This window comes from Sciurus carolinensis, chromosome 11, assembly GCF_902686445.1.
Source record: "Sciurus carolinensis chromosome 11, mSciCar1.2, whole genome shotgun sequence".
Taxonomy (NCBI): Eukaryota; Metazoa; Chordata; class Mammalia; order Rodentia; family Sciuridae; genus Sciurus; species Sciurus carolinensis.
This window is the reverse complement of record NC_062223.1, coordinates 228,620-254,693: the sequence shown is the minus strand read 5'-3', so window position 1 is coordinate 254,693 and position 26,074 is coordinate 228,620. Positions and strand designations below refer to the sequence as shown.

At 45.8% G+C, this 26,074-nt stretch overlaps 1 protein-coding gene across 1 annotated transcript; it reads right to left on the bottom strand.

Annotated features, from left to right (window-relative positions):
- Nucleotides 1-10,691: 10,691 nt before the first annotated feature.
- On the bottom strand, nt 10,692-11,369 carry LOC124958060 (pre-mRNA-splicing regulator WTAP-like). The gene is made up of 2 exons (XM_047515756.1): nt 10,920-11,369; nt 10,692-10,700 (listed from the first exon to the last, which is right to left on the bottom strand). The coding sequence occupies exons 1-2, from the start codon at nt 11,367-11,369 to the stop codon at nt 10,692-10,694; spliced, it is 459 nt and encodes a 152-aa protein (XP_047371712.1).
- Nucleotides 11,370-26,074: the final 14,705 nt, after the last annotated feature.

Sequence of the window (26,074 nt, the reverse complement as noted above, 5' to 3'; positions counted from 1 at the left end):
TCTCTTATCCCATTATCAGTTACATCCTACACCCCTTCCCATCCTCTTTCTCCTCCATTAGAAACTGCAGACCTTATTGCAAATCTATTTGTTATACTGTAGATAATAATTGAACTCATTCTGTTTATTATGAAAATATTGTTAACGTCTTCATAGGGGCTATTTGGTTTAGGGCTGCATATTGTCTGTACTGGACGCTGCTAATATTGATCTCCCCTTTAAAGAAGTGGTTTTGGAAACCTATAGTGTCACTATAAGCCTATGGGGGGAAACTTCAATACTCCAGATCTGCACTGCTAGAGGGGAAGATACATGAACAACATGAAAAAACAAGGGAAGAAAATGATCCAAACAAACCTAGATTCTATATTAGTAGAATCCAGTGACAGCATGGTAGAAGAAATGTCAGAAAAGGACTTCAGATTATACATGATTAAGATGATTCATGAAGCAAAGAATGAGATAAGAGAGCACATGCAGGCAATGAATGATCACTTCAATAAGCAGCTGAAAGAGCAACTGCAGGAAGCAAAAGATCATTTCAACAAAGAAATAGAGATTCTCAAAAACAAAACAAAACAAAACAAACAAATGGAAATCCTTGGAATGAAGAAAACAATAAACCAAATAAAAAACTCAATGGAAAGCATCACCAACAGATCAGACCACTTGGAAGACAGAACCTCAGACAATGAAGACAAAATATTTAATCTTGAAAATAAAGTTGCCCAAACAGATAAGATAGTAAGAAATCATGAACAGAATCTCCAGGAACTATGGGACATCATGAAAAGACCAAATTTAAGAATTATCAGAATTGAGGAAGGCACAGATATGCAAACCAAAGGAATGAACAACCTAGTCAATGAAATAATAGCAGAAAATTTCCCAAGCCTGAAGAATGAAATGGAAAATCAAATACAAGAGGCTTACAGAACACCAAATGCACAATATCACAACAGATCCACACCAAGGCACATTATAATGAAAATGCCTAACATACAAAATAAAGAGGATTTTGAAGGCTGCGAGAAAAAAGCATCAGATTACATATAGGGGAAAACCAATACGGATATCAGCAGATTTCTCAGCCCAGACTCTAAAAGCTAGAAGGGCCTGGAACGACATATTTCAAGCTCTGAAAGAACATGGTTGCCAACCAAGAATCCTATACCCAGCAAAGCTAACCTTCAGATTTGAAGATGAAATAAAATCCTTCCATGATAAAAGTTAAAAGAATTTACAAATAGAAAGCCTGTGCTACAGAATATTCTCAACAAAATATTCCATGAGGAGGAAATGAAAAACAACAACATAGGTCAGCAAAGGGAGGAACTACCTTAAAGAAAAATCCATTCAAAGGAGAAATCAAGCCAAGTTAAAAACCAAAAATAAGCCCAAATGACTGGGAATACACATCATATCTCAACAATAACCCTGAACATTAAGGGCCTAAACTCATCAGTCAAAAGACATAGACTGGCAGAATGGATTAAAAAGAAAGACCCAACAATATGCTGCCTTCAAGAGACTCATCTCGTAGAAAAAGACATCCACAAACTAAAGGTGAAAGGATGGGAAAAAACCTACCACACTCTTGGACTTGGTAAAAAAGTGGGGGTTTCCATCCTTATTTCAGATAAAGTGGACTTCAAGCCAAAGTTAGTAGAAGGGATAAAGAAGGACATTTCATATTGCTTAAGGGAACAATAAATCAGGAAGACATAACAATCATAAATATTTATGCCCCAAACAATGGTGCATCCATGTACATCAGACAAATCCTTCTCAATTCCAGGAATCACATAGACCACAACACAATAATTCTGGGTGACTTTAACACACCGCTGTCACCACTGGATAGATCTTCCAAACAAAAACTAAACAAAGAAACCATAGAACTCAATAACACAACCAATAACCTAGACTTAACAGACATATATAGAATATTCTATCCGTCAATGAGCAAATACACTTCTCAGCAGCACATGGAACCTTCTTGAAAATAGACCATATGTTACGTCACAAAGCAGCCCTTAGTAAATGCAAAAAAAATAGAGATACTGCCTTGTGTTCTATCAGATCATAATGGAATGAAATTAGAAATCAATGACAAAATAAAAAACAGAAATTACTTTGACACCTGGAGACTAAGTAATATGCTATTAAATGAAGCATGAATAACAGAAAACATCAGGGAGGAGATAGAAAAAATTCTTAGAGGTCAATGAGAACGACAATACAACATATCAAAATCTCTGGGACACTATGAAAGCAGTACTAAGAGGAAAATTCATTGCATGGAGCACATTCAAGAAAAGAATAAAAAGTCGGGGCTGGGTTGATAGCTCAGTCGGTAGAGTGCTTGCTTTGTAAGCACAAGGCCCTGGGTTCAATCCCCAGCAAACGCCCCCCCCCCAAAAAAAAAAGAATAAAAAGTCAACAACTAAATGACCTAACATTATACCTCAAAGCCCTAGAAAAAGAAGAACAGAACAATACCAAAAGTAGTAGAAGACAGGAAATAATTCAAATCAGAGCTGAAATCAATGAAATTGAAACAAAAGAAACAATTCAAAAAATTGACAAAACAAAAAGTTGGTTCTTTGAAAAAGTAAACAAAATAGACAAACCCTTAGCCACACTAACAAAGAGAAGGAGAAAGAAAACTCTAATTACTAAAATTCATGATAAAAAAGGAATCATCACGACAGACACCACTGAGATACATAACATAATGAGAAACTACTTTGAAAATCTATACTCCAACAAAATAGAAAATGTCAAAGACATCGACAAATTTCTAGAGACATATGCTCCTCCCAAACTGAACCAGGAGGACATACACAATTTAAACAGATCAATTTCAAGCAATAAATTAGAAGAAGCCATCCAAAGCCTACCAACCAAGAAAAGTCCAGGACCAGACAAATTCTCAGCCGAGTTCTACAAAACCTTTGAAGAAGAATTCAGTCCAATACTCCTGAAAGTATTCCAGGAAATAGAAAAGGAGGGAACCCTTCCAAACTCATTCTATGAAGCCAGTCACTCTGATACCAAAACCAGACACATCAAGGAAAGATAACTTTAGACCGGTATCTCTGATGAATATAGACACAAAAATCTTTAACAAAATACTGGCAAATTGCATACAAAAACATATTAAGAAGATAGTGCTCCATGATCAAGTGGGGTTCATCCCAGGATGCAAGTTTGGTTCAACATCTGGAAATCAATAAATATAATTCATCACATGAATAGACTTAAGGTTAAGAATCATATGATTATTTCCATAGATGCAGGGAAAACATTTGACAAAATACAACACCGCTTCATGCTTAAAACACTAGAAAAAATAGGGATAGTAGGAACATACCTGAACATTGTAGAACTATCTATGCTAAGCCCACAGCCGACATCATTCTTAATGGAGAAAAAGTGAAAAAATCCCCTTTAAAAATGGGAACAAGACAGGGATGCCCTCTTTCACCACTTCTGTTCAACATTGTACTTGAAATACTAGCCAGAGCAACTAGACAGACTAAAGAAATTAAAGGGATACAAATAGGAAAAGGAGAACTCAAGTTGTCACTCTTTGCTGATGACATGATTCTATATTTAGAGGATCCAAAAAAACTCCACCAGAAAACTTCTAGAGCTAATAAATGAATTCAGCAAAATAGTAGGATATAAAATCACTATGCATAAATCTAAAGCATTTTTATTCATGAAACATCTGAAAGGGAAATGAGGAAAATAACTCCGTTCACAATAGCCTCAAAAAAACAAACAAACAACAAAAACAAACAAACAAACAAAAACCACTTGGGAATCAATCTAACCAAAGAGGTGAAAGACCTATACAATGAAAAATACATAACATTAAAGAAAGAAATTGAAGATCTTAGAAGATAGAAAAATCTCCTGTGTTCTTGGATAGGCCAAGAACACATTTATCAAAATGGCCAAACCTCTAAATGTGCTATACAGATTTAACACAATACCAATTAATATCCCAATGACATTTCTCATAGAAATAGAGAAAGCAATCTTGAAATTCAGCTGGAAGAACAAAAAACCCAGACTAGCCAAAGCAATCCTGGGCAGGAAGAGTGATGCAGGAGGTATCACAATACCAGAACTTAAACTCTACAATAAGCAATAGGAACAAAAACAGCATGGCACCAAAATAGACAGGTAGACCAATGGCACAGGATAGAAGACATGGAGACATACCCACATAAGTACAGTAACCTCATAGTAGACAGAGGTGCCAAAAACTTACAATGGAGAAAAGATAGCCTGTTCAACAAATGGTGCTGGCAAAACTGGAAATCCATATGCAGTAAAATGAAACTAAACCCCTATCTCTCACCCTGTACAAAACTCAACTCAAAATGGATCAAGGATCTAGGAATTAGGGCCAAGACCCTTCACCAAATAGAAGAAGAAGTAGGCCCGAATCTTGGCTTAGGACCAGACTTCCTTAACAAGACCCCCATAGTGCAAGAAATAAAAGCAAGAATCAATAAATGGGATAGATTCAAACTAAAAAGTTTTTTCTCATCACAGGAAACAATTAATAATGTGAAAAGAGAGCCTAGAGAGTGGGAGAAAATCTTTTCCACGCATACTTCAGACAGAGCACTCATCTCCAAAGTTTATAAAGAACTTAAAAAACTTTACACCCAAAATACAAAAAACCTAATCAATAAATGGGCCAAGGAATTGGGCAGATGCTTCACAGAAGAAATATGCAGGTGATCAACAAATATATGAAAAAGTGCTCATCATCCCTGGTAATTAGAGAAATGCAAACTAAAACCACCCTAAGATTTAATCTATCTCCAATTAGAATGGCTATTATCAAGAACACAAGTAACAATAAGTGTTGGTGTGAATGTGGGGAAAAAGGACACTCATACATTGCTGGTGGAGTTGCAAATTAGTGCAGCCACTCTGGAAAGCAGTATGGAGATTCCTCAGAAAACTTGGAATGGACCCACCATTTGACCCAACTATCCCACTCCTCAGTTTATACCCTAAGGACTTAAAATCAGCATACTACAATGATGCAATCACATCAATGTTCATAACTGCTCAATTCACAATAGCTAGATTGTGGAACCAACCTAGATGCCCTACAATTGATGAATGGATAACGAAACTGTGGAATATATACGCAATGGAATATTACTCAGACATAAAGAAGAATAAAATTATGACATTTGCTGGTAAATGGATGAAGTTGGAAAATATCATGCTAAGTGAAATAGGCCAAGCCCAATAAACCAAAGACTGAATGTTTTCTCTGATAAGTGGATGATGATACATAATGGGGGGGCGGGGGGCGAAGGGAGCAGAAAATAATGAAGGAACTTTGGATGGTATAGAGGAAAATGGGGTCGGAGGGGGTGGGGGAAGGAAAGATAGAATGAGACAGACAGTATTACCCCATGTACATGTATGATTACACGAATGGTGTGAATCCACATTGTGTACAACCACAGAAATGGAAAGTTGTACCTCATTTGTGTACAATGCAGACTGTAAAATTTTAAAAAATTAAATAAAAAAAACACAAGTGTGATCTCTGAAGAACAGTAGATAAGAACAGAGTTGCTTTTGACCACCTTGGCCTTAAACACCCAGTAGGAGAGTACAACCTAAGCACAGCCATACATGGACACTTGAAGGACAAGGTGTCGGCCTCCCCCAAGTAAGTAGAACTGGGAGGTTGTACAGGAGGGGTCTTTGTATGGGCCTGCCCGATATCATCACAAAGGCCTGCCAGAGTCACAGATTCGTCCTGAGTCAGGGTGAGACCTACAAGTTTCCTAACCTCCTACACAGGCAGACTTGATCTGTGCTCTGTGTGAGTATCTATCCCTGATATTTATCATCCCTGATATTTATCATGAGCTGCTTACTGGGCTTCCTTACTTGGGAAACACTACAGAATTCCCTTTCATGGAAACTGAAGACCATTTCTAAGGAAGTGTGAAAACGTGTCCTGGCTGTATCCTCCCTGCCAGCCTCCCTCGGGCTAAGGACTCCTTGCCCAGACTCCGCCCTGCAGTTCACGATTCTTACTTCCAGCCTGGCGACTTGACTGTGCTCAAGACCTGGGAAGAAGGTCAGCTTCCCTGACCTTGCCAAGTGCTCCTCGTGGCTCTCTGAGGGCTGTCTGAGCAGCCAGCAGGGAGAGCTCATCACCGTGGGCGATCTCCACCTCCAAACGTCCGTACATCTCGCATGGCCGGCAATAGCAATAGGTCCAAGAAAAAATATGAAAATGAAACCAAAAGGTATGAACAGGACTTGTGAGAAGTAAAGTCTGCTGAAGAATTTTCAGAGCCCAGCATTAGCTTTGAATGTGCAGGAAAGGCAGCCGGGGCGGGCAGGGCGGAACTCAGCAGGTGACAAGTCTCCTCACAGCCCTCGACGGTCAGGAGGAGAGGCGGAAGGGCCACGCTGGCCAACAGAGATGACCCATGTTTGTGCCAGAAGGCACTCAACCAAGGGGACTTTCCCGCCACAAGGGAACAGAGGGAGGTGGGGACAACCTAGGGCTTTTCTTCTAACTCAAGAGGAGACAGTGAAGTCAGCCCCACCAGTGGGCGGTGGTCAAATGCCCAGGACCCCCAGTTCCCAGACTGATGTTCCGAGAGCTTCACAGGGTGTCTTCAGTAACCCTCCACTGGGAACCAGAGCTCCTCATGTGTCCCACGGAAGTCCCTCTCCCGGGAACGGAGTGGGCCCCATCCCGGGCTCAGCTGATGGCTTCTCTGCCTGGGGCTCTGGGCTCCTGGACTTTCTGGGAGGGAGCAAAGGGAGGGCCACCCCAGGGAGCGACTCTGAGGCAGCGCAGTGGGGCTGCTGCTCTCTGTGTGCCTCCTGTGTGCCAGGCCCTGGTCAGGCCTGAGAGTCCACTGGGCACCTCCGCGCAGTGGGCTGGGTTCTCCAGGAATCAGGGACTGTGTCTGGAACACCAGGAGCTTCCTGTGGATGCTCTGGTTCTGGAGGCAGTTTTGAGGGAAGGAACTGCTCGGCACACACCTAGACTAGGGCCACTGGCACACCCACTCCTGAGCTGCAGCCCTGCCCGGAGACCACCCGGGACCCAGGAGCCCTGCTGCTGAGCACTGCTGCTCCCAAAGCCTCGGTGTCAGGCTGCGGTGGGGGCTGCGGAGGGAAGGGAAGGTGGAGTCCACGGCCCCTGTGCAGGTAGCCAGGAGCAGGCCAGGCTGCAAGGGGTACTCAGGACTACCTGCAGCGGCCAGGTCCAGGGCAGGTGCACGGGGAGTCTGGGGTGGGTGTGGGGCCGTTTCCTTCCAAGGACTTGGACTTTGTAAGTCATTTCCCTTCACTGATTTGGGATTTTTACAAATGAGCTCAGTGTCTCTCTCGGGATACCTGTATCTATATCCAGAGAGAGAGTGTGGGGCACGGGATGGAACCCAGGGCCTTGCATGTGCTAGGCAAGTGCCCTTCACCTAAGCGGCACCCTAGTCCTTTCTTAATTTATTTTGAGATTGAGTATCCCTGAGTTGCCCAGGCTGGCTTGGAACTTGCCATCCTCCTGGCTCAGCCTCCCGAGTGACTGTGGTAATAGGTGTGTGCCATTGTGCCTACTCAGGATATCTTTTCTATGGAACTTATAAAAATTATGTAAATGTATGCAAATATGTTAAGACAGAATGTTTCTGACTAGTTGTATATTTCACCAATCTCTCCCTGGAGCCCTGCAGATCGTGGCTTCTGTGCAGCGCTGTCGAGTTCTGCAGAACGTGGGCAAGGACTGGGCAGTCTGTTGCCTCCTGCTGGGCACTGAGGTGCTACCAGAGCTGCAGGGGCTGCACCTGCAAAGCAGGGCAGCTCACAGGCCAGTGCGGGACGGCACCACACAGTCACACAGGCCAGTGCGGGACGGCACCACACAGTCACACAGGCCAGTGCGGGACGGCGCCACACAGTCACACAGGCCAGTGCGGGACGGCGCCACACAGTCACAGTGACGGTGGCACACAGCACATGGGGCCCTGGCTGGGGTTACTTTCAGAGTTGCTGCGTTGTGGTTTCAAACTCCATTCACGAGACATTCAGAGAATGATGTGTGGATGGTCACGCGCAGATGGCCACTGCGTTCTGCTGAAACCCCGCTGAGGAGCTGCTGGCGTCAGGCTCGCTGGATGAGGATTTTAAATGATCTCTTTAGTATCTTCAGACAAAGGAGCGTGTCTGGCACATTGAAGGGTAATACTGGAACAGGATTCCACCCGACAGAGAGACACCAGAGAGCACTGGAAAGACCCGGAAGGCAGAGGCTAAGCTGAATGACAGCTGAGATGTAGGTTGTCCGGCAGGGCCTGAGAGTGCACCTGAGCTGTGCCAGGTCACAGGCAGGGCCCAAGAGCAGCAAGCAAGAGAGCGACAGGAAGGGACCTGTCTGTCCTCAGAGACCACCAGCAGGGCACCCCCACCAGGCCAGTGCAGGCAGAGGTGGGCTTGCAGAGGAGGTGAGGAAGAGAGGGACAGATTGAGTGTTAAGGAAATGGTGGCCGGAAACATTCAAAATCAGATGGAGCATCCCAGTCAATCCCCAGCGTCCACGTGGTGGTCTGACCGGGAATGTCCCCCAAAGGCTCACGTGGTGAAGGCCTGGTCCTCTGCAGCAGTGTCCAGAGGAGGGAGGTGATGGATCGGAGGGCTCCGACCATGCCAGCAGACCCGTCCACCAGGGGGTTCACAGACCCCGGGGATTCCCTGGAAACACTGAGAGGGGCCTGGTTGCAGGAGGTAGTCATGGGGTGTGCCTGAAGGGTACCCCGTCCCTGGTCCTGCTCAGGCTCCCTGCCTCTGCTTTCTGCTGCCCCGAGTGAGCAGCCTCCACGCCGCGATGCTGTGGTTCACCCAGGCCCAGAAACAATGGAGTCAGCTGGCCCCGGGCTGTAGCCTCTGAATCCACCAGCCAAAGTAAATCTTCTCTCCTTTTAAGTTGTTTTTCTTGGATGTTTTTTCACAGCAATGGAAGGTGGACTAACCCAGTTCAACTGCCAAAAGTCAAAGACTGTGGATGTCAAGCACCTACCTGGCGAGACGTGGACTTGATTTCCCCGGGGCTCGTGATGAGCACTTCCACGCTATCCTCTGTGCATTTTCTCTGGGGAAATGCCTACTGGAATCCTCTGCCCATCTTGCCATCTTGGGTCTGGTGTCTTTTGCTGTTGTGTCTGTCTCCATCTTCCTCCTCTGCTGGTATCCAGTGTCTTCTCTAAAAACTGTTGCCTGAGGGACAGACACATGCCAGAACTGTCACACCTCACCCTTAGATTTTGCCGTGAAGGACGGGACTTTGGCCTCACGTTGAGACCTTTGGTCCATTTCGAGTGACTTCTCTCTGTGATGGTATGCAGGTTTCTCCAGTCTGTGGGTGTTTTGCAAAGACTGTCCTGTGAATTTTGGTCACAAATCAGTACAACATAGACATCAGGCTTTTTTCTGTTCTCTCAACTGTGTTCCACTGGGCCTGCGTCTTTGCTGGGTGCCACGTGATCTTGGGAACTGTGGCTTTGAAGCAGTTTCTCTCTCTCTCTCTCTTTTTTTTTTTGGTACTGGGGATTGAACCCAGGTGTGCCTAACCACTAAGTCACATCCCCAGTCCTTTTTAGTTTTTTATTTTGAGACAAGGTCTTGCTAAATTGCTTGGGGTCCAAGTTGCTGAGACTGAATTTGTGGTCCTCCTGCCTCGGCCTCCGGAGCTGCTAGGATTATAGGTGTATGCCACTGCTCCACACTTGAAGTAGCTTTTGAGTTTAGGAAGTATACGTTCTCCAAGTGTGGTCTTCTTTTTCATACCTGTTTGGCTATTCAGAGTTCTTTTGTATTTCCATATTTTTTTTCCAAGGCACATTTAATTTAATATCAAGAGTGTAATACAAAAGGCCCAAATACAATGAGGGAACACATTCCCCCATTAACACCAACAACAGTGCTCTTTTGACATGTGCCTGTTGAATGGGATGGGGTTTCATAAAGTTCACTACTGGAAAAAAATAATGCAGTGAGTCTCATCACAGCCAATATCCTTATACAATCTAGTTGTGAAATGAATGTTTAGAATGCTTCAAACAGTTTAAACCTGAAGTTGGATACCACACCTTCATGTTTGTACAGTCCTCAGTTAAGATTGTCTAGTTTTTGCAACCAAAGAACAAACCACTGATGAAAACCGCATTGATTTAAGGCTCCGTTATGTGATATAGAGCCCTAAGCTAAATGGTTAGATAGATGCACTACTTGTACGGACATCTGTTATTTGATTTTCTTGTGACTATTAAAGTTGGTTCTCAGCAAAAAACCCTTTAAAGTCAAAATCACCTCATTTGAGTTTTGACCCAGAAGTTCAACAACAATCACGAGTCTTATTGGCAAAACTGATACACAGTGTCTCTAAGTCATTATGCTCAAGGTTAAGAGCGATGCATATTCCGTTTTTACATTTTACTGGAATTTCACATGTTCAATTCATGATTTTAAATCTCTAGGTTTTCGATCCTCCAGTGTGCCACAGACTTAAGACTTCTGTTTCTCCCTCTATTTTCTTCAAACAGAAAATTTCTCAAGTGTCTACATGTTCTTGAAGGGGAATTTTTCAGAGATGGCTTCTTCTTTGGAATAGTCTGATGACATCAAGCCTCAGAAGCAAGGGGAAGGGGAAGAGAAAAAAGCTGAAACACAAGGTTCATCGGGTAAGTTTTACATTAACCATTACAAGCTGCATGGTATCAGAATGTGGCTTTGTTTTTTTTGCTCAAAAAGTCTGAGTCTTGGTGTGGAAACAAGTGCTTGGTGTCCCGGCACAGCTGTCTTGTCGCGGGACTGTAGGGAAGCCTTGACTGGGGTATGATTTGTTTACCTATCAGGCGTAAACCTCCAGCTCTCAGTTCATTTTGGGCTTGTTCCAGTTTGTCTTTAGTCTGTTCCAGTTCGCCTTTCATTTTTAGGAGAAACAAGTTGGTCGCTGGGTCTACCGTTGTTGATCTCATTCGGGCGACACTCGGCTGCTGGACTTGCTTGAGGTACTGACTCTGAGTAGTACGCTCTTGCACCTCTTGTTCCTTGGTCGCTGGTCGCATTACAAGGATGTTTTCCCTGCGTGCGGACTCCTGCTGCTGTTGCTTTAGTTTTTCTTCAGGCTCCCTTAAGCCTGTTTCATCATTTGAGTTAAGATCTGTGTACTTGCCCTCCAAAGCTTGAACACAAGCTTCGTATTGTTTCCATCTTAGAATTAACTCCTCTTGTGCCATAACTTTGAACTCTGTTTCACTGAGTCGAACCTTTTTTGGAAGAGGTTCTTCGTTGGTCATCTTGAATCCTCTCCAGGCCGCGGTCGCCGCCAGCCACAGGGACCGAGACTGCGGCGCCGGCCCCGCCGCCTCCTCTGTATTTCCATATTATTATGACTTTTAGAATCAACTCATCAATTTCTACTTTAAAAAAAAAAAAAAGAGGGGAGGGAGAGAGACCAAAACGAGGGGCCAAGGAGACTGGGGTTGGGTATTACTGGTTGAACGCACATCCAGGTGGGGATCACCGTATTATTTTTTTTTTTTCTTATTGTAAACAAATGGGATACATGTTGTTTCTCTGTTTGTACATGGCGTAAAGGCGTACCATTTGTGTAATCATAAATTTACATAGGGTAATGTTGGTTGATTCATTCTCTTATTTTTTCCCTTCCCCCCACCCCTCCCACCCCTCTTTTCCCTCTATACAGTCCTTCCTCCATTCTTGCCTCCCTCCCTAACCCTAACTCTAACCCTAACACTAACCCCTCCCACCCCCATTATGTGTCATCATCCACTTATCAGCGAGATCATTCATCCTTTGGTTTTTTGAGATTGGCTTATCTCACTTAGCATGATATTCTCCAATTTCATCCATTTGCCTGCAAATGCCATAATTTTATCATTCTTTATGGCTGAGTAATATTCCATTGTGTATATATACATATATATTATATATATATATACCACAGTTTCTTTATCCATTCATCAACTGGAGGACATCTAGGTTGGTTCCACAGTCTGGCTATTGTGAATTGCGCAGCTATGAACATTGATGTGGCTGTATCTCTGTAGTATGCTGATTTTAAGTCCTTTGGGTATAGGCCAAGGAGTGGGATAGCTGGGTCAAATGGTGGTTCCATTCCAAGTTTTCTGAGGAATCTTCACACTGCTTTCCAGAGTGGCTGCACTAATTTGCATCCCCACCAGCAATGTATGAGTGTACCTTTCTCCCCACATCCTCGCCAACACCTGTTGTTGCTTGTATTCTTGATAATCGCCATTCTAATTGGGGTGAGATGGAATCTTAGGGTGGTTTTGATTTGCATTTCTCTTGTTACTAGAGATGTTGAACATTTTTCCATATGTTTGTTGATTGCTTGTAGATCTTCTTCTGTGAAGTGTCTATTCATTTCCTTAGCCCATTTGTCAATTGGGTTATTTGCATTCTTGGTGTAGACTTTTTTGAGTTCTTTATAGATTCTGGAGATTAGTGCTCTATCTGAAGTATGAGTGGCGAAGATTTTCTCCCACTCTGTAGACTCTCTCTTCGCATTGCTGTTAGTTTCCTTTGCTGAGAGAAAGCTTTTTAGTTTGAATCTATCCCAGTTATTGATTCTTGCTTTTATTTCTTGTGCTATGGGAGTCCTGTTGAGGAAGTCTGGTCCTAAACCGACATGTTGAAGATTTGGACCAACTTTTTCTTCTATAATCTGCAGGGTCCCTGGTCTGATTCAAGGTCCTTGATCCATTTTGAGTTGAGTTTTGTGCAGGGTGAGAGATAGGGGTTTAGTTTCATGCTGTTGCATATGGATTTCCAGTTTTCCCAGCACCATTTTTTGAAGAGGCTATCTTTTCTCCATTGCATATTTTTGGCACCTTTGTCTAGTATGAGAAAATTGTATTTATTTGGGTTTGTGTCCATGTCCTCTATTCTGTACCATTGATCTACCTGTCTATTTTGGTACCAATACCATGCCGTTTTTGTTACTATTGCTTTGTAGTAGAGTTGAAGATCTGGTATTGCGATACCCCCGGCTTCACTCTTTCTGCTAAGGATTGCTTTAGCTTTTCGGGGTTTCTTATTCTTCCAGATGAATTTCATAATTGCTTGCTCTATTTCTGTAAGGTACGTCATTGGGATTTTAATTGGAATTGCATTGAATCTGTATAGCACTTTTGGTAGTATGGCCATTTTGACAATATTAATTCTTCCTATCCAAGAACATGGGAAATCTTTCCATCTTCTAAGGTTTTCTTTAATTTCATTCTTTAGTATTCTGTAGTTCTCATTGTAGAGGTCTTTCATCTCTTTTGAGAGATTGATTCCCAAGTATTTTATTTTTTTTGAGGCTATTGTGAATGGGGTAGTTTTCCTAACTTCTCTTTCTGAAGATTCATCACTTATGTATAAAAATGCATTAGATTTATGTGCATTGATCTTATGTCCCGCTACTTTACTGAATTCACTTATGAGTTCTAAAAGTTTTCTGGTGGAATTTCCTGGTTCCCCTAAGTATATAATCATATCATCAGCAAACAGGGATAGTTTGAATTCTTCTTTTCCTATTCGTATCCCTTTAATTTCTTTGTTCTGTCTAATTGCTCTGGCTAGAGTTTCAAGGATGATATTGAATAGAAGTGGTGAAAGAGGGCATCCCTGCCTTTTCCAGTTTTTAGGGGGAATGCTTTCAGTTTTTCACCATTTAGAATGATATTAGCCATGGGTTTAGCGTAGATGGCCTTTACAATGTTAAGGAATGTTCCCACTATCCCTACTTTTTCTAGTGTTTTGAGCATGAAGGGGTGCTGTATTTTATCAAATGCTTTTTCTGCATCTATTGAAATAATCATGTGATTCTTGACTTTAAGTCTATTGATATGGTGAATTACATTTATTGATTTCCTGATGTTGAACCAACCTTGCATCCCTGGGATGAAACCCACTTGATCATGGTGCACTATCTTTTTAATATGTTTTTGTATGCGATTTGCTAAAATTTTGTTGAGAATTTTTGCGTCGATGTTCATTAAGGGTATTGGTCTGAAATTTTCTTTCCTCGGTGTGTCTCTGTCTGGTTTAGATATCAGGGTGATATTGGCTTCAGAGAATGCGTTTGGGAGGGTTCCTTCCTCTTATATTTCATGGAATACTTTGAGAAGTATTGGAATGAACTCTTCTTTAAAGGTTTTGTAGAACTCGGCTGAGAACCCATCTGGTCCTGGACTTTTCTTTGTTGGTAGGCTTTTGATGACTTCTTCTATTTCATTACTTGAAATTGGTCTATTTAAATTGTGTATGTTCTCCTCGTTCAGTTTAGGCAATTCATATGTCTCTAGAAACCTGTTGATGTCTTCGAAATTTTCTATTTTGTTGGAGTATAGATTTTCAAAATAGTTTCTAATTATGTTTTGTATTTCAGTCGTGTCTGTTGTGATATTTCCTTGTTCATTCCGAATTTAAGTGATTTGGGTTTTCTCTCGTCTTCTCTTTGTTAGTGTGGCTAAAGGTTTATCAATTTTGTTTATTTTTTCGAAGAACCAACTATTTATTTTGTCAATTTTTTGTATTGTTTCTTTTGTTTCAATTTTGTTGATTTCAGCTCTGAGTTTAACTATTTCCTGTCTTCTACTACTTTTGGTGTTGGTCTGTTCTTCTTTTTCTAGGGCTTTGAGCTGTAGTGTTAGGTCGTTTATTTGTTGAGTTTTACTTCTTTTATTGAATGTGCTCCATGAAATAAATTTTCCTTTAAGTACTGCTTTCATAGTGTCCCAGAGATTTTGATATGATGTTTCTTTGTTCTCATTTACCTCTAAGAATTTTTAAATTTCCTTCCTAATATCTTCTGTTATCCATTCATCATATAATAGCATATTGTTTAATCTCCAGGTGTTGGAGTAGTTTCTGTTTTTTACTCTTTCATTTATTTCTAATTTCAATCCATTATGATCTGATAGAATACAAGGTAGTGTCTCTATCTTCTTGTATTTGCTAACATTAGCTTTGTGGCATAATATATGGTCTATTTTAGAGAAGGATCCATGTGCTGCTGGGAAGAAAGTGTATTCGCTCTTGGTTGGATGGTATATTCTATAAATGTCTGTTAAGTCTAAATTATTGATTATGTTATTGAGACCTATGGTTTCTTTGTTCAGTTTTTGTTTGGAAGATCTGTCCAGTGGTGAGAGAGGCGTGTTAAAATCAACTAGTATTATTGTGTTATGGTCTATTTGGTTTCTAAAATTGAGAAGGATTTGTTTGACATACATGGATGAGCCACTGTTTGGGGCATAGATGTTTATGATTGTTATGTCTTGCTGATTTATGCTTCCCTTAAGCAGTATGAAATGTCCTTCTTTATCCCTTCAGACTAACTTTGGCTTGAAGTCCACATTATCTGAAATGAGGATGGATACTCCAGCTTTATTGCTGAGTCCATGTGCATGGTATATTTTTCCCCATCCTTTTACCTTTAGTCTATGGGAATCTCTTTCTATGAGGTGAGTCTCTTGCATGCAACATATTGTTGGATCTTTCTTTTTAATCCAGTCTGCCAGTCTATGTCTTTTGATTGATGAGTTCAGGCCATTAACATTCAGGGTTATTTTTGAGATATGATTTGTATTCCCGGTCATTTGGTTCATTTTTTAAATTTTTTTTATTAATTTTTTTTGACACAACTTAGTTCCTCCTTTATTTGACAATTCCTTTAGGATAGTTCCTCCCTTTGCTGATTTGCTTCTTTGTTTTTCATCTCTTCCTCATGGAATATTTTGCTGAGAATGTTCTGTAATGCTGGCTTTCTCTTTGTAAATTCTTTTAGCTTTTGTTTATCATGGAAGGACTTTATTTCATCGTCAAATTTGAAGGTAAGTTTTGCTGGGTATAAGATTCTTGGTTGGCATCCATTTTCTTTCAGGGCTTGAAAAATGTTGTTCCAGACCCTTCTAGCTTTTAGGGTCTGGATTGAAAAATCTGCTGATATCCGTATTGTTTTCCCCCTGAATGTAATTTGGTTCTTTTCTCTCACAGCCTTTAAAATTCTGTCTTTATTTTGTATGTTAGGTATTTTCATTATAATGTGTCTTGGTGTAGGTCTGTTGTAATTTTGTGTATTTGGAGTCCTATAAGCCTCTTGAACTTGATTTTCCATTTCTGGAAATTTTCTGATATTATTTCATTGAATAGATTGTTCATTCCTTTGGTTTGTTTCTCTAAGCCTTCCTCAATCCCAATAATTCTTAAATTTGGCCTTTTCATTATATCCCATAGTTCTTGGAGATTCTGTTCATGATTTCTCACTATCTTCTCTGTTTGGTCAACTTTGTTTTCAAGGTTAAATATTTTGTCTTCAATATCTGAGGTTCTGTCTTCCAGGTGTTCTATCCTATTGGTTGTGCTTTCTATGGAGCTCTTAATTTGGTTTATTGTTTCCTTCATTGCAAGGATTTCTGTTTGTTTGTTTTTTTCAATATCTCTAACTCTTTATTGAAATGATCTTTTGCTTCCTGTATTTGTTCTTTTAACTGTCGATTGGTGCGATCATTCAATGCCTGCATTTGCTCTTTCATCTCATCATTCAGTGCCTGCATTTGCTCTTTCATCTCATCGTTTGCTTCCCTGATCATTTTAATTATGTACATTCTGAACTCCCTTTCTGTCATTTCTTCCGCCATGCTGTCATTGGATTTTATTGATGTAACATCTAGATTTGTTTGGGGCATTTTCTTCCCTTGTTTTCTCATATTGTTCAGGAATCAGTGGGTCATTAAGATGTTGCAGATTTCCTCTATTGACTTATAATGTCCCTGAAGATTGCTAGTATATCCCCTCTTATCTTTCAGTAGCCTGAAGTCTTGGAGGAAGTTGATAATGCGGTGCTCCACAAGGAAGCAGCCTCTCTAGGGGTGGTGGCCTTCAGGTTGGGTATATTCCCTGCTAGTGGGCAGAGGTGCCTCCACTTGTTGACCAATGGTCATCCAAAGGGGAACTAGGCTGTGGGCTGAGGCAAGGCCTGTTTGTACCTGTGTCTGTGGTTTTACCGTCCTTGTGGGAAAACCTCACCCAACAGGGAAGGCTCACCCTGTGGGAAGGTCTTGCTGGTCAGTTCCCCTCCTAGAGGTTCCCCTCAATCCACAACTACTGCCTGGGCTGGGCTGCCTTCCTCTGCAACGTTCCCAGGGGCCTGGACCTACCTCCTGGGTGTGGGAACCTCACCGTTCGCAGATGAGTCTCCTTAGGCTCCTTAGGCTCCTTAGGCTGCCTCTCCTCAGAGAATCTGCCTGCAGTCCTGGAACCTTCGCTCCACCCTAAGTGTGTCTCTGTGCGGCTCTTCCACCAAGAAGCCGCCTAGGTCCCGGGACCCTGCTCTGCACCTAATCGACTGGCTATGCGGCCCCTCCTCTGAGCAGCCACCTGGAGCCCTGTACAGTCACTCCAAGTCCCAGCGACTCGCCACACGCCTCTTCCTCCGGGCAGCCACCCAGTGTTCCGGTGCGGTCACTAGGAGTCCAAGCAACTCACTGCACACCTCCTCCTCCCGACAACCATCCGTAGCCCTGGTACAATCACTCTGAGTCCAGGTGACCCACCGTGCTTCTCCTCCTCCGGGCAGCCGCCCGGAGCTCTGGTGTGGCCACTCAGAGACCAAGCGACCAGCCACGCTCCTCCTCCTCCTCCAGGCAGCCCCCCAGTGTTCAGGAGTGGTCGCTCTGAGTCCAAACAGTTCGCCACGCAACTCCTCCTCTGGGCAGCTGCCCGTAGTCCTGATGTGGTCACTCTGAGTCCAAGCGACCCGCTGCGCTCCTCCTCCTCCTCTGGGCAGCCGCCGGTGTTCAGGAGCGGTCGCTCTGAGTCCAAACAGCTCGCCACGCAGCTCCGCCTCTGGGCAGCTGCCAGAGCCCCGGTGGGTTGCTCCAAGTCCAAGCGACCCTCCGAGCTCCTCCTCCTCCTCTGGGCAGCCGCCCAGAGCCCCAGTGGTTGCTCCGAGTCCAAGCGCTGTGCTGAGCGGCCTCCTCTATGATGCTCCCAGTTGTCGAGTTCACTGCTCCAGCGGGGGGAGGGGTGTCTCGTTGGGCAGCTCTACTTCACAAAGTTCCCTGCATTCTGGGACTACCGCCCCATCCGGGACGCCTCCCCAACGGGAGAGACTCACCTGGTGGCTTTGAGTTGGTCCCAAGTGTGTTAATATCTCCTCTTCTTGAATCCTGAGTCCTGGAGCAACGTGAAATGCAGCCACCCTCTAGTCCGCCAGGTTGAAAAAAACCTTGGGATCACCGTCTTAACACCCTGTGTGTGAGAGGTGAGCAAGACAGGTTGGTCTTTTAGGCCTTCTGCTATTCCTTTGAATGCTATTGAGCAGTTGGACAAGGCTTAGCATTTCTTTTGTTACATTTATTCCTAAGTATTGTTTTCTCCTGAATGGTAATGGAATGAAATCGTTTTCCTTAGTAAGGACTGTTCATTGCTAGTGTACAGAAATAAAATGGACTTCACGGGTCTACCCGCGTCCCACAACTTGGCCTCACACTAGCCCACCGTGTGTGTGAGAACTCCTCAGGGTGTTCTGTATAAATGACCACATCGCCTACAAATAGTCTTACTTTTAACATGGCTACTTTTCTGCAGGTTCCAAGGCCCTTGCACACACTAGGCAAGTGCGGTACCGCGGAGCCGCACCGCAGCCCCGACGCTGAGAGTCTGTGCTTCGCTTCTTCCCAGTGCCGGGCTAGATCCTCTGCACAGCGCTGGCAGGCAGTGCTGGAGCCACAGTTCTGAGTCTCTCTGAAGAAGGAGACCACGGGAGCAGAGGGCAAGTGCAGCTTCCACCGAGCTGCGGTGTAGAGGTGTTGCTGGAGGCCGTGACGTTAGGGAGGGGAGTTTCTTCACCCAGTCAGAGTGAGCCATCAGGGACCTCGCCCCGCTGTCCAGAGTGGACGGTGCCCAGGGGCTGTTGGCCCTGCAGGCACTTCAAGTGAGTGTTCCTTGGAATCTCTTTGGCGGGATGCTCCTTTGACCCCACCAAGACGTCCCTTAACTGTTGTACCCCTGGGTATTCTGCACGTTCCACCCTCCTGAGACAGACTGCAAGCGTGCTCTCGCCCTCTGCGGGTGGTCTCACCTTTTGAATCTCGAGGAGCCCGTTGGTCCTTCTTCCTGCTGGTGCTTGTGTCTTCCTCCGTTTGGTTAGGAGGTGCTCACACTCAGTGACCCGCCTGTGTGCAGCGGTGTCCTGCCTGCTTCGCTGACTTGCCCGCCCCATGGGCATTTGCATGCCTGCCCTTCACCGCCTCGGAGGAAGGTGCCCAGGCCCAGGGCCCTGTCCTCAAGAGCGCAGTTCTCGTGGGCTCCTGCACCCCCGGCAATTCCGTGCCCGCCTTTGAGGACCACCACGCCCTCTGCACTCTCCGCAGCAGCGTCCAGGGACTGTTTCTCCCCATCCTAACCCACACTTTTCTTCTTTTGATAATGTTGATCCAATGGGAGTGAAGTGACAAGTCACCTTGATTTTTATTTGCATTTCCCTGACGATGTTTTGCATCTTTTCATGTGCTTGTGGGCTGTTCCTCTGTCTTCTTTGGAGAAATGTCCATGAGAGTCATTTGCCTGTGTTTACACTGGACAGTTTATTGTGAAATTGTAGGTGTTATTTTATATTCTGGCCATTAACTCCTCATCAGATATACAGTTTGCAAATGTTTTCTCCCATTCTGTGGTTGTCCTTCCACTCTCCTGTTAGTATCTTTGAATCCTGATGAAGTTGAACATATCTTTGGATTTTGTGACTATGTTCAGGTACGGTGTCTGAGAAATCATTGCCAAATACCACACCATAAACATCTTTCCCTGTGTTTAGTACTTGAGCAGGTCTTGGATCTCCTTTGTGTCCATGTTGAGTGTGGTGGGAAGTAAGGGCCAGCTAGCTCTCCAGCTCTTACTTTCAGGCCCTAATCTCAATCATGAGGACACTACCCTCAGGACCTAACTTCCTTCTGTAGCCCCACCACCAAATACCTTCACCATGGGGTTATGTCATTTTAGTGGGGACACACACTCTCCTTTGCTAGTGTTGCAAGGTGAAATGTTATAAACTGATTTGAGAGCTTTCTTTTTCAATGTAGGTGTTTCTGACTATGACTTTTTCCTCTATGAACTACCTTCCTTGCCTCCTAAAAATTTTAGCATGTTTTGTTTCATTTCCTTTTTCCTTCATCTTTTCCTTTTTTGTGTGTGTGCATATGTGTGTGCATGCATGTGTGTGCACGTGTGCATGTTTTTATGTGCATAAATGCCTTTGCATGGGTTCATGCATATGTTTGTGTGCAAGTGCAAGTGTGTGCATGTGTGCGTGTGTGCATGTGTGCATGTGTGTGTACATGCTGAGGTTGAACCCAGGGCCTCATGCATGCATCTTATTGTTTTATTTTCATTCAACACATTTTCTAATTTCCTTGATGATTTCTTTTTTGCTTCACCTTGGTCAGATAATACATTTTGAATGATGTCAACCCTTTTACATTCTTCCAGATTTGTTTTGTGTCCTACTGTGTGTTTTGTTCTGAAGAACATGTTACATGACCCTAAGAAGACCATGCCTTCTGGTGTTAAGCCTGATCAGACCACTTTGCAGCACGGAATAGTCCTCCCCCTCAGATGCCAAGTGGGACCGGGACACATGCTCCCACGACAGCCTGGAAAGGCTAGTCTCACATAATGGGTGCTGTGAGAGGGTCGGCATGCGTACCAGCATGGCAAAGAAGACTTGAGAGGGCAGGGGAAGAGATGGGCTGCAGGTTTTTGGGAGACTTAGGGATGAGGACTGGGGTGTCACTTCCCACCAGGGCACAGGAGGAAAGGCCAAAGCTCAGGGGACAGGAGGGAGGAAGAGAGTGAGTGGGCTTAGAGCTAGGGCACTCAGCCTCAGCAGTGGCCTCTTCATCACAGCGTCACCCTGATACTTTGCCAGGGGGATAGAAGATGCCTTTCTTCTCCTGGTTTGAATAGCTGCAAGGAAGGTGTTTGGCACTCTGCCAGGCCTCGGGCCAAGGATGCTCAGGGAGGGACCCTTCCCTTCAACGCCTTCTTCAAGAGCCTGGTGTTGTTGAGGCCCGAGTGAGGTGAATGACCCTTGGTAGCGGGGACTCTGTGTCCCTGAAGGGATGCACAGTGTCGTGGGAAGAGAAATGTGTGACCTTGACTCACAGTTTGGGGATCTGTGAGGTGGGTGATTCTGAGTTCAATTCTTTATCCCAAGGTTTAGAAGAGAGGCTGATGCAGATGTGTATAGAATTACAGCTCTCAGGCTACACCTTCCCCAGTGACTCCATGGTGTAGAACAGCAGCTCTCAGGCTGTGCCTGCCCTAGTGACTCCATGGTGTATAGAACAGCAGCTCTCAGGCTGTGCCTGCCCTAGTGACTCCATGGTGTAGAACAGCAGCTCTCAGGCTACACCTTCCCCAGTGACTCCATGGTGTAGAACAGCAGCTCTCAGGCTGTGCCTACCCTAGTGACTCCATGGTGTAGAACAGCACCTCTCAGGCTGTGCCTGCCCTAGTGACTCCATGGTGTGTAGAACAGCAGCTCTCAGGCTACAACTTCCCCAGCGACTCCTTGGTGTAGAATAGCAGGTCTCAGGCTGTGCCTACCCTAGTGACTCCATGGTGTAGAACAGCAGCTCTCAGGCTGTGCCTGCCCTAGTGACTCCATGGTGTGTAGAACAGCAGCTCTCAGGCTACAACTTCCCCAGTGACTACTTGGTGTAGAATAGCAGGTCTCAGGCTGTGCCTGCCCTAGTGACTCCATGGTGTAGAATAGCAGCTCTCAGGCTGTGCCTGCCCTAGTGACTCCATGGTGTATAGAACAGCAGCTCTCAGGCTGTGCTTGCCCTAGTAACTCCATGGTATAGAACAGCAGCTCTCAAGCTGTGCCTGCCCTAGTGACTCCATGGTGTAGAACTGCAGCTCTCAGGCTGTGCCTGCCCTAGTGACTCCATGGTGTAGAACAGCAGCTCTCAGGCTGTGCCTGCCCTAGTGACTCCATGGTGTAGAACAGCAGCTCTCAGGCTGTGCCTGCCCTAGTGACTCCATGGTGTAGAACAGCAGCTCTCAGGCTGTTCCTGCCTTAGTGATTCCATGGTGTAGAACAGCAGCTCTCAGGCTGTGCCTGCCCTAGTGACTCCATGGTGTATAGAACAGCAGCTCTCAGGCTGTGCCTGCCCTATTGACTCCATGGTGTGCAGAACAGCAGCTCTCAGGCTATGCCTGCCCTAGTGACTCCATGGTGTAGAACAGCAGCTCTCAGGCTGTGCCTGCTCTAGTGACTCCATGGTGTAGAACAGCAGCACTCAGGCTGTGCCTGCCCTGAGTGACTCCAAGGTGTATAGAACAGCGAGCGGCTCTCAAGCTATGCTGCCCTGAAGACTCCATTGTGTATAGAACAGCAGCTCTCAGGCTGTGCCTGCTCAAGTGACTCCATGGTTTGTACAACAGCAGCTCTTAGGCTGTGCCTGCCCTATTGACTCCATGGTGTATAGAACAGCAGCTCTCAGGCTGTGCCTGCCCTGGTGACTCCATGGTGTAGAACAGCAGCTCTCAGGCTGCGCCTGCCCTGGTGACTCCATGGTGTAGAACAGCAGCTCTCAGGCTGTGCCTGCCCTAGTGACTCCATGGTGTAGAACAGCAGCTCTCAGGCTGTGCCTGCCCCAGTGACTCCATGGTATAAAACAGCAGCTCTCAGGCTGTGCCTGCCCTAGTGACTCCATGGTGTAGAACAGCAGCTCTCAGGCTGTGCCTGCCCCAGTGACTCCATGGTGTAGAACAGCAGCTCTCAGGCTGTGCCTGCTCTAGTGACTCCATGGTGTAGAACATCAGCTCTCAGACTGGGCCTGCCCTGAGTGACTCCATGGTGTACAGAACAGCAGCTCTCAGGTTATGCTGCCCTGAGTGACTCCATGGTGTATAGAACAGCAGCTCTCAGGCTGTGCCTGCCCCAGTGACTCCATGGTATAGAACAGCAGCTCTCAGGCTGTGCCTGCCCTAGTGACTCCATGGTGTAGAACAGCAGCTCTCAGGCTGCGCCTGCCCTGGTGACTCCATGGTGTAGAACATCAGCTCTCAGGCTGTGCCTGCCCTAGTGACTCCATGGTGTAGAACAGCAGCTCTCAGGCTGTGCCTGCCCCAGTGACTCCATGGTATAGAACAGCAGCTCTCAGGCTGTGCCTACCCTAGTGACTCCATGGTGTAGAACAGCAGCTCTCAGGCTGTGCCTGCCCCAGTGACTCCATGGTGCAGAACAGCAGCTCTCATGCTGTGCCTGCCCTAGTGACTCCATGGTGTAGAACAGCAGCTCTCAGGCTGTGCCTGCTCTAGTGACTCCATGGTGTAGAACATCAGCTCTCAGGCTGGGCCTGCCCTGAGTGACTCCATGGTGTACAGAACAGCAGCTCTCAGGTAATGCTGCCCTGAGTGACTCCATGGTGTATAGAACAGCAGCTCTCAGGTTATTCTGCCCTGAGTGACTCCATGGTGTATAGAACAGCAGCTCTCAGGCTGTGCCTGCTCAAGTGACTCCATGGTTTGTACAATAGCAGCTCTCAGGCTGTGCCTGCCCTAGTGACTCCATGGTGTAGAACAGCAGCTCTCAGGCTGCGCCTGCCCTGGTGACTCCATGGTGTAGAACATCAGCTCTCAGGCTGTGCCTGCCCTAGTGACTCCATGGTGTAGAACAGCAGCTCTCAGGCTGTGCCTGCCCTAGTGACTCCATGGTATAGAACAGCAGCTCTCAGGCTGTGCCTACCCTAGTGACTCCATGGTGTAGAACAGCAGCTCTCAGGCTGTGCCTGCCCCAGTGACTCCATGGTGCAGAACAGCAGCTCTCAAGCTGTGCCTGCTCTAGTGACTCCATGGTGTAGAACATCAGCTCTCAGGCTGGGCCTGCCCTGAGAGACTCCATGGTGTATAGAACAGCAGTCTCAGGCTATGCTGCCCTGAGTGACTCCATGGTGTATAGAACAGCAGCTCTCAGGCTGTGCCCGCCCTAGTGACTCCATGGTTTGTACAACAGCAGCTCTCAGGCTGTGCCTGCCCTGGTGACTCCATGGTGTAGAACAGCAGCTCTCAGGCTGCGCCTGCCCTGGTGACTCCATGGTGTAGAACAGCAGCTCTCAGGCTGTGCCTGCCCTAGTGACTCCATGGTGTAGAACAGCAGCTCTCAGGCTGTGCCTGCCCTAGTGACTCCATGGTGTAGAACAACAGCTCTCAAGCTGTGCCTGCTCTAGTGACTCCATGGTGTAGAACATCAGCTCTCAGGCTGGGCCTGCCCTGAGAGACTCCATGGTGTATAGAACAGCAGTCTCAGGCTATGCTGCCCTGAGTGACTCCATGGTGTATAGAACAGCAGCTCTCAGGCTGTGCCCGCCCTAGTGACTCCATGGTTTGTACAACAGCAGCTCTCAGGCTGTGCCTGCCCTGGTGACTCCATGGTGTAGAACAGCAGCTCTCAGGCTGCGCCTGCCCTGGTGACTCCATGGTGTAGAACAGCAGCTCTCAGGCTGTGCCTGCCCTAGTGACTCCATGGTGTAGAACAGCAGCTCTCAGGCTGTGCCTGCCCTAGTGACTCCATGGTGTGTAGAACAGGAGCTCTCAGACTGTGCCTGCCCTAGTGACTCCATGGTGTACAGAACTGCAGCTCTCAGGCTGTGCCTGCCCTAGTGACTCCATGGTGTGCAGAACAGCAGCTCTCAGGCTGTGCCTGCCCTGGTGACTCCATGGTGTACAGAACTGCAGCTCTCAGGCTGTGCCTACCCTAGTGACTTCATGGTGTGCAGAACAGCAGCTCTCAGACTGTGCCTGCCCTAGTGACTCCATGGTGTACAGAACTGCAGCTCTCAAGCTGTGCCTGCCCTAGTGACTCCATGGTGTAGAAGAGCAGCTCTCAGGCTGTGCCTGCCCCAGTGACTCCATGGTGTAGAACAGCAGCTCTCAGGCTGTGCCTGCCCTAGTGACTCCATGGTGTAGAACAGCAGCTCTCAGGCTGTGCCTGCTCTCACTAGTGACATGTGGCAATTCTTGGTTCTGTAATCTGTAGACTCATTGCTTTCTGGTCCATAACCCTAAAGTTAGTGCCAGGATTCAGGATCTCCATTGCAAAATTGTAGGAGCCACAAACATTCTGTCTCAAGAGCTAAAACAGTGACACATTAATATCATATTCTTATATACTATAAGTTTTGTTCAAGCTGAAAAGAAGGGCTGGGGTTGTGGCTCAGTGGTAGAACGCTTGCCTAGCATGCATGAGGCCCTTGGTTCAATCTTAAGCAACATATAAAAATAAAATGAAGGTGTACTCCATGGTGTAGAACATCAGTTCTCAGGCTGGGCCTGCCCTGAGTGACTCCATGGTGTATAGAACAGCAGCTCTCAGGCTATGCTGCCCTGAGTGACTCCATGGTGCAGAACAGCAGCTCTCAGGCTGTGCCTGCCCTAGTGACTCCATGGTGTAGAACATCAGCTCTCAGGCTGGGCCTGCCCTGAGTGACTCCATGGTATAGAACAGCAGCTCTCAGGCTGTGCCTGCCCTAGTTACTCCATGGTGTAGAACAGCAGATCTCAGGCTGTGCCTGCCCTAGTGACTCCATGGTGTGTAGAACAGCAGCTCTCAGGCTATGCTGCCCTGAGTGACTCCATGGTGTATAGAACAGCAGCTCTCAGGCTGTGCCTTCTCAAGTGACTCCATGGTTTGTACAACAGCAGCTCTCAGGCTGGGCCTGCCCTAGTGACTCCATGGTGTAGAACAGCAGCTCTCAGGCTGCGCCTGCCCTGGTGACTCCATGGTGTAGAACAGCAGCTCTCAGGCTGTGCCTGCCCCAGTGACTCCATGGTATAGAACAGCAGCTCTCCGGCTATGCCTACCCTAGTGACTCCATGGTGTAGAACAGCAGCTCTCAGGCTGTGCCTGCCCCAGTGACTCCATGGTGCAGAACAGCAGCTCTCATGCTGTGCCTGCCCT

Bases quoted from the DNA above. Each gene is read 5' to 3' on its own strand.
- LOC124958060 (XM_047515756.1), bottom strand. From the start codon at position 11,369: ATGACCAACGAAGAACCTCTTCCAAAAAAGGTTCGACTCAGTGAAACA.